A 9702-nucleotide genomic window follows, 5' to 3' on the forward strand; every position below is an offset into this window, starting at 1 on the left:
TATATATATATATATATATCAAAGTTTAATCATGACAAAATAAATAAATATCTCATTTAATTACGATTTAATTGCGACAATCTTATGAATCCTATTTAACTAGGAATTTATCATGACAAATTTTAAATTCTGTGCGAAAGTCTTTCTTGCACGTCTTAAACAAAATTTTAAATTTCCGTCCTATCCAAAACACAACTCTCTTTCAATCTACTCTCTTTCAATCTCCCTTCTATTTCTGTAAGAAGATTTCATTATTTTTCCAATATTGTTGTGGGAGATCAAGATTATATATGTCATAAAATAAAACAATGAAATCCAGTTGCACATGAAAATAAAAAACTAATTCAATTAAATTCAGATTGTTGTGAAGCTTTCAAAATTTTCAAGAGTTGAACTTCAAATACCAAAGGCTCCTGTGCATGAGAAAGAAGACTGCGCCGAGGGCCAAACTGCAATAAACATGAAAATGTTTCCAAGACTAATTACTAATTTGATTTCATATTAAAGGTTGCAAAACGGATCATATCAAGTCACAAATTTTGTCCCTTCGTCTTTATGTTTTTTTATAAACAGGGCGGACATGCCTTTTCTCCACATTTAGGCTTTAGGGAAGGCAGGACCCACCGGTTCCGCCCCTTTAGTTTGGAGGGTCGAACCAAAATTTCTGGCATATCTATTTGTCACCCCCTTATAAGTATAACACATTACTTTTCACACCCTTTAAAAAAAAGTAGTTAATCTTGTTTTTTAAAATAATAATAATAATTCTCTAAAGCATTGCTCTAGCGGTTGAGCAGGAACACTCTAAATAGCTTGAGAATAAGGTTCAGGATTCATCCTCAACTACTAACATAATAATAAACTAAGAACTAACTTTTGTCTTGAAAGAAATGACAAATAACCTTTGTATATTAGTGTAAATCTAACCTCTTCAGGTATTGGCTTCAAGTTCTCATTTACATATCCTACAGAAGGTGGAATCAATGCTCTTCTTTTTCCTACAAGGTATAGCATGAGAGGAAATACTGGTTTGTGAGCAAAATAAGTAAATGACAATATCTTAGAACTTACCACCAATTTTCATACCAGTTAGAACCTGCTTTAACCCCAATATCATCTGTTTAAAAATGGAACTTCCACAATTAGATGAGATTTCTTAGTCTTAATCATTAATTGCTCACAAAAATCATAACAATATATGAAGCAGATTATCTCTTCGAGTTTGTAGTAAATTCAAATTGAATCTCTTTTTTCTTAAAGCAAACAGAGGCATGCAAATTCAAATTGAATCATCAAATTTGCAGAATGTAGAAATAATGAAACCATAATTCAATTGAGATGGCAAAGAAATGCTTCTAGCTTAACTAAATTATATTGCTCATGCTTTATGTATTTTTTTTTCAGCAGCATTGAGATTATTGGACTCCGAAAATGTACGAACAAATCTGAAAATTATGCCGCTAAATCTAAGAAGGATCATTATCTAAATAGCATTAATAAGGCCAATTACTACAATTACATATACTGTCTAATTACTACTTACATGACAATGAGACCTTGTTTATAGCTAGCTTAACTAAGTACTTTTGTAGTTTTTTCTAAAACAGTCAAATCATTTTCATATAAGCTATAAGTTGTTTTCATATGTTATCTTAGAGTGCTTAAGAAAATAAGCTGAAAATAACATATGGATATGTTATAAGTTATTTTAATAAATTCTCCTAAACACTTTCAAAAGATAAATTCAAATAATTCAATTCAAATATGCGCTAATTGCTCTTAGACCTTGTGTTGAGGGATGTTGCAAATCGGTGGACACACTGAGCTTTAGGTTGACCATAAATAAAGTCACACCCACAATCACAACCACTAAACCAACATATACATTTAACAAATGATATAACAAATGAAGCAGCATAACTTTCTAATTTTATATTTTAGAAATTTCTCTCGATTATTATTTACCTTAGAGAGAAATAGGAATTTCATGAAGTCCTCTTTTAACCGTCTTTCATATCATATATAATTTTCCATTTAATTAAGGAAACCTTTAACTATATCTATGTCAAAAAAGAATACCATGAATAAGTAACTAAACATAAAGGAATGGCAAACACATTGAATTGTCTGAACTCCATAAATGTTGAAAGAAAAAAACTGACCTCATCCTCATCCAAAGGAAGTATAACAGGATTACTTTCTCCACTGAATTGGTCTACTGTACTATAATGAATCAAAGTATGAAACAAAGCAACATTAGGACAATCTATCTGCAAATCCCATTGTAGCAATATTAAGACAGAGGGAAAACACACATTATGAAATTAATCACCTGAAAACAAAGTATCCATTTGCACGCCTGCATACACAATTGAATTCAACCAAATCTCCACCACGTGCTTCTAGTCCTTCTCCTTCAATAATATCTAATTTGAAAACTATTATGAGCAAGGTTTTAAAAAACGGTCCCTTACCACAAAAACGGTCGCGACAAAACAGTATTGAAAGGTGTCAATACCGATATTGTTATTCACCGTTTTCGTGTTAAAGAACAAATTGTAGTTAACTCACACCGCAACAACCGCAATCAGGTCGCAACACAACACCTATACCGACCGAAATCGCGGAAGTCTTTACACGACCGCGGTCGTTATTTAAAAGCTTGATTATGACTACCTATTTAAGCTTGGTTCCTTTTAATCATAAGGTAAAGCAAAATACATAAGGTTTAAACTTTTTATTACCTTGAATTCTCACTCCATTGGGTAGCTTCAAAGTCCTAGATGCTTCACACAAAAAATAATAAACCATATACATCACAATTCATTCCACTTTTTTAATTCACAAATTTAGAATAGATATATAAAATGGAAAAGAAAGCAGACAAACCGTATGACTTGTGGTTCATTCATATCCATAATTGGTGCAGCCGAAGCAGGAGCAGCATAACATAATATAGGGTTAATTCCCAGAAACTGAAGAATCAACCTTCTTGAATAACATTTTTTCACTTCTAACCTAGAAATTTTGTTGTTCAAGCTCTTCGCATTATCTATGCACCTGGATGATTCATATGAGGTTTGAAGCAAATTGTTAAGAAAGTTGAATTGAGTCAGAGAGAAAGTTTATACCTTGGGGGAGCGGAGACGGAGGCAGCACACGGCGGTGGAACGGAGAGAAATGATGAAATTCCCATTCTCAATTTGGAAATTCACAATTCATGACAAACTCAAAACCGAATAAGCGTTATCCAAAAGTGCTTCTGGTTTATGAATTTGGAACCACGTGGCCTCATATTAGTTGTTCGCTAAAAGTGACTTAAAATTATTACGTTTCTAATTTTGGTATTTTCCAATACTACAGAACAAAAAGGAATGTTTATCTTTTTTAGTAAATGAGACGTGAAATTTGGAGAAAAGAATCATTCTACCTGCTGCTTGAAGGAATTGAACATTCGTTTTTTCGTTACAGCTATTAAAGTAAACTCGGCTAATATTCTGGCGATAATACTATAACTATCTAGATACCCACCAAAATTACTTCATTATTCAAATTAAAATTAAGTACTTTTAATTGTAATTTATCAATACTAATCATAATTATTATTCATTTAACTAAAATTAATTTTTAATTAGACAAAATATAAGTATATTTTAAATCAATTTTTTACTTTTCTATATCTGTATTAATCTAAAGCATTGTTATGCATCTTATTCATATTTTTCAATATAATTTCATACCCGAGAATTTAGAAAGAGATTTCATATTTTTCAATATAATTTCATACCCGAGAATTTAGAAAGAGATTTAAAGGTTGAAAGGTTAGACGTGCATTGCAAAATATTTTTTAAATGAAGTCTCATTTTTTCTTTTCACTCTCATTTCATCGAATTTTTGTCAAAAAGAAAAATTTTCTTCTTCATCGATGAGTCGCATCTCTCTTCAATTTAACCGAACACACAACAATCCATCATTAACCTGTAAGTTCAAAAACTATTCTAACCTTCAACACATAGCACCTACAAATTCAATACAAAGCACCAATGTCTAGAACACGATTCACAGATAATCGCAGAAGCAGAAGAGTAGATCCATACGAAGCAGAATAGAGAAGAGGAAATCGAAATTAGATAGCATAAGAGAGTCGATTTCACAACCTTACCTGTTAAATCTTTTACCAGTTTCGGTGTTCCCGGGACTAGCTCTGTATCTATAAGTCTTCTCACTGTTTTCACGCCCTTTTTATAAGATTTTGTTTGTCTTGCTAACTCACGGGTAGATAATTACTTAATTAATTTTTTATTATTAAAATATACATTTTTAACTGACCGAGACTACTCAATTTGTATATCTTTTATATAGATTTCTTAACCATCACTATACTATATTTATATACTATTTACAACGACAATGTGCGACCAGTGCGAGATAGATGACTACTTAATTATTTCATTTATTTTTTCAATTAAAATATACATTTTTGACGGGGCGATACTACTTAATTTGTATATCTTTTATATACATTTCTTAACCACCACTTTAAACATTTTTTAAATATTTTTTATAATATACATTTCTTAAACACAATTATATATTTTTTATTTTTTATTTATTTCATGTTTTGTTGACTCAGCTCGACACGTGCAAACGCACGGGTTTGTTAGTTATGTTTATATCATGAATAAAATTTGAATGCATGTTAATTTTATTATATTGTTATTTTTATGTTTGCTTCATTTATTGATTATGTTAGAACTTTGAATTATAAGGTTGATGAAAAATAATTGAGTAATTTAGTGTGGAGAGGAGGAGAGAATGGGAGAGAGTAATTGAGGGTGAAAAGTATAATGATTTTCTCACAAGATACCTCAAGAGTATTTATACAACAATACAAGATATGTGATATAATTAACTAACAATAAAACTAAAACTCTCGGATGTAACCAGTTGCATTATTAGTGCAACCCATTGCACTTTGCTTGTGTTTAAGTTTTAACATAAAAAAGGCATCAGGTGTAACCGGTTGCACTATTAGTGCAACTGATTGCATTTTGCTTCTGTTTGACATTTTACAAAGGGGTGCAACATGTTGACATAAAACTGCAACACGTTGCACTCACTTGAATTATCTTTTATTCTTAACACATCACCTTAATTCAAGTCCTCCAAGTCTTTCATTTCCATTAACTTCTCCAATCTCTTGAACACTTCAATTATGACTCCCTTGGTCAACAAATCGGTCAATTGGTCTTCACTTCTAGAAACCCCAATCTCAACCTTCCTTCACTAACAAGTTCTCTCAAGTAGTGAAACCTCATATCAATATGGATGCTCCTCCCATGTGCAATTGGGGCTTAGCAAGGTTTATAGCGGAAATGTTATCAACCATGAGTGTTACAACGTCACCCTTTTTGTTGCCTAGCTCTTTCAACAAATTCATTAACCACACGACTTGGCACATGCACACAACAAAGCAACAATGTACCCGACATCACAAGAAGAGAGTGTTACTACAGGCTTCTTCTTCGAAAACCATAAGATTGGTGTTTCGTTGAACATAAAGATGTATCCTACTATAGACTTTTGATCATCTTTATCTTCACACCAATTGAATCAGTAAAATCGAGTAAATTTCATTTTCTGCCTTGTCCATTGTAGGAAAGAGAATTCCACAACTAATAGATCCTTTGACGTATCTTAGAATCCTCTTGGTTGTTGCCAAGTGAGACACCTTCAGTCTCTTCATAAATCTAGTCACAATACTGACACTAAACGCCAAATTCAGTCGCGTATTATGCAAATAATGCAAGGATCCAATCGGCCTTCTATACTGGGTTGAATTGAACTCTTGCTCCTCCCCATTCTTCTACAACCGTAGCCTCGGTCCAATAGAGTAATGGCAGCATTACAATGCTCCATTTCAAACTTCTTCAAAATCTCAAGTACATACCTTCTTTGGTGCATGAGCAGTCCCCTATTGGACATGTAAAATTTTATGCTAAGCAAGTATGACATGAGGCCAAGGTCGTTCATCTCAAACTCCTTCATAAGTTTACTATTGAACTTAGAAATGCATTATTTATCGATGCATGTAATCAACAAATTATCTACGTATAAATAAAGGATTATCACCCCTTCATTTGTATCCTTCTTCATATATACACCATGTTCGGATACACACTTGTTGAAGCCAATCTCCTTTAAGAAACTATATATCCTCTTGTTCCATGCTCTTGAGCTTTTTTCAAACCATACAATGCTTTACTCAACTTGTAAAACTCTGATACTTGGTTTTTCACAACAAACGCAGGGGTTGTTCTACATATACTTCCTCTTCAGGCGGTATGCATATTTAAAATCCATTTGGTAGATGGACCAATTGTTGTTATTTGCAATACCAATAACTAGTCTAATGGTTTCAATTCAAGCCACCAATGCAAATACCTTTTTAATGTTTATGCCTTCTCTTTGGTATTTACCTTCACTTTGTATATTCATCTTACACCAATTGGCTTCTTACCTTCTGGTAGATCAACTAACTCCCTAGTCTTATTCTTCTCATTCGATTCCAACTCCTCATCCATATCACAAATGCATTTTGGATCACTCAAAGCCTCATTCGTTTTAACGGGTTAGGATTCGGCCATAAATGCAAAATGGACAAAATCATTATCGTCATTGACTTCGTTATCTTGGAACATGTCACAATCTCTGAGTCTTGGAGGAAACCCTATTTGACTTATTGATCTTCTCACAGTCTCTTCAATTCGGGCCTCAACGACGGCTAGTTCTGCACTTTCCAGCACTAAAGAAATTGATTTCTCACTAGTGTAACTAGTTAAACTTTGTTGCACCTCTTTAATTCGTTGAAAACAACATCTTAGGTGATCACAATCCTTATATTTGTTGCATCATACAACTTGTAACCATCATTGGAGTGATACCCTACAAGAATAATCAATTCTCCTTTATCATCCAGCTTCTTTCTAAGTTGTCTCAGGACATGTCGATATGCTACCAAACCGAAAAATCTCAAGTGACTCAGGTTCGGCTTAAATCCAGACCATGTTAACTCCAGCGTTATCTTCTTAAGCTTATTTGTTGGATACCTATTAAACAAATATACAATTATGGACACCGTTTCTCCCCGTAATTCTTTTGGCAAGTTCTTCCCTTTCAACATGTTTCTCACCATGTTCATAATCAATCGATTCTTCCTCTTGGCAACACCATTTTACTGCGGTGTATAAACTACCTCATGTATTATACCTTATTGATCACAAAACCTCCCAAATTCATTTGAGACATATTCGTCTCCATCGTCTGTTTTGAGAACTTTGAGCTTGTGATTGCTTTGCCTTTCAATCATGGAGTTGAACTTCCTAAACACTTTGAATACCTTATCCTTTCTCTTGATTAGGTACGTCCATAGTTTTTTACTATTATCATCGATAAATATGACAAAACATCTATTATCACCGATCAAATCAACTTTCATCGGTCCAAAAACATCGGAATTCACCACCTCAAGATGATCCTTGGTTCTAAAACCTGCATCATTGATAAATTTTTCTTTATGTTGCTTCACTTGCACACATTTTTCACAAATTTCAGTCGGTATGTTGATCAATGGCAGCCTTGTCACCATTCCATTATTTTGTGAGGCATTGAGATCTCTAAAGTTGAGATGCCCAATCCTATAATGTCATACCCATTATTTTCTACTAGCCGTTGTAGCAAGACACCTATGCTTTGTAACCTTCAACTCAACCTTGAAAGTTTTATCGGCAACCATGTGAGCTTTTAGGACTTAAACCCTATTTGCATCCATAACACGTAGCTCCTTCTTCTCCATGTGAATCTTGTAACCCTTCTTAAGCAATTGGTCAATACTTAGAAGATTACACTTGATTCTGGAAATATACAACACATCTTTTATCAAAGGATGTTTATCATCCCTTATCTCGATCGCTAGAGTGGTATCATCTGTAAACTTAATTTTGTTCTTCATGGCATGATTAATTTTAACAAACCAATCTTTCCTCCCAGTCATATGCATTAAACACTCGGAGTCCAAATACCATTGATCGATGCACTGCATTGCTTCTTTTAAAGTCACAATTATGTTTTCTTCAGTATGCAATCGATTGACATAATTGTGCAACTGATTGCACTTCAATTCTACAACATTTTCAAGTTGTTGTTGTTGTTGCATTTTCCTTCTGTGATCATGACCCAGAGTGTGTTCTCCTCATCAAACTCTTATCATGCAACTCTAGCTTCATCTTCATAAGGTTATTTCTTGTTGGAATTGCACTCTCTTGCAAAATGGACAAGATTTTGACAATTAAAGCATTACACGCTGCTCTTGTCAACCATTCTTCTTCCATCCCTACCTTTTGCATAGCCTCCTCTAGATATGTTTGATCCAACAACCCTATTACCACTGTTTTCACCCTTTGGAAGGTTGAATTTTTGGAATTTTGGGACTCTTTTCCACCAAATTTCTGAAAGTTCCTTCTACCTTTGTCCATAGGACACTTTCCCTTCGCCTTCTTGTCTCTCCTATTGAAGAGGGCTTGCAAAGTTATCTCCTTTTTTTCCTTATCAACATTTCTTTCCTCCATTCTCTGCATATGTGCCTCAAGAGAGCTTTGTAACTCCTCTTTGATAATTGTTGTAAGATCCTTCAATTCCTCAATCGCTACGACTATGTTATTGAATCTTATCATAAAAGAACGCAAGATTTTCGCAACAACATATTGCCTTGTAATCGTTTCTCCACATGTTTTACTTGGTTCACCAACTGAGTAATTCTCATCATAAAATTGTTAATGGTCTCCTTCTCCTCCATTTGAATCAATTCAAGCTAACATTTGTGAGTTTGTAACCTAACTACCTTCACCTTGTAAGCCCTTGCTTATGCTTTCTCCAAGATTCCCCACACTTGCTTTGATGATTCACAATCCCCAACTTTCTCAAAGTTGTCAGTATCCATGCATTGATGGATCAAAAACATCGCCTTGAAATCTTTCTTATTTTCTTCCTTATGCTTTTCTTGTTATACATCTATTGCACCTTTGACAAGAGGATTCACCATGTTCTTGATCACTTCAAGAACATATTGGTAGTCAAACAACACCTTTATTTAATTGCACCATTTGTCATAATTCTTCACATCAAATATGAATAAGTTTGTAGGGATTCTTTCATTGAAGACTAAATTCACGATTGCACACAAGGTGTTTGATGGATCGAACCAGACTCTTTATGCCAAATGTTAGTACTTGGAACCACGGGGTTGGTGAAAAATAATATAGTAATTGAGTGTGGAGATGGAGAATGAGAGGGAGAATGAGAAAGAGTAATTAAGGGTGAAAAGTATAGTGATTTTCTCATTAATTTTCTTACAAGATACTCCAATGGTATTTATACAACAATACAAGATACGAGGTACAATTAACTAACAATAAAACTAAAACTCTCAGGTGTAACCGGTTTCACTCTGTTTGTGTTTCAATTTTAACCAAAAAGGCTCCAGGTGTAACCGGTTTCACTCTGTTTGTGTTTCAATTTTAACCAAAAAGGCTCCAGGTGTAACCGGTTGCACTATAAGTGCAACCAGATTCACTTTGCTTCTGTTTGACATTTTATAAAGGGGTGCAATCTATTGACATAAAACTGCAATCGGCTACACTTACT

General features: G+C 33.8%; 1 protein-coding gene across 1 annotated transcript; it reads right to left on the reverse strand.

The window, feature by feature from the left end:
* Positions 1 to 200: 200 nt before the first annotated feature.
* On the reverse strand, positions 201 to 3339 carry LOC127084698 (peptidyl-prolyl cis-trans isomerase FKBP16-1, chloroplastic). Its single transcript, XM_051025197.1, has 8 exons — positions 3132 to 3339; positions 2890 to 3060; positions 2745 to 2779; positions 2333 to 2426; positions 2163 to 2223; positions 1072 to 1117; positions 928 to 998; positions 201 to 449 (listed from the first exon to the last, which is right to left on the reverse strand). The coding sequence occupies exons 1-8, from the start codon at positions 3194 to 3196 to the stop codon at positions 345 to 347; spliced, it is 648 nt and encodes a 215-aa protein (XP_050881154.1). The 5' UTR covers positions 3197 to 3339; the 3' UTR covers positions 201 to 344.
* Positions 3340 to 9702: the final 6363 nt, after the last annotated feature.

This window comes from Lathyrus oleraceus, chromosome 5 (assembly GCF_024323335.1).
Source record: "Lathyrus oleraceus cultivar Zhongwan6 chromosome 5, CAAS_Psat_ZW6_1.0, whole genome shotgun sequence".
NCBI classification, from domain to species: Eukaryota; Viridiplantae; Streptophyta; class Magnoliopsida; order Fabales; family Fabaceae; genus Lathyrus; species Lathyrus oleraceus.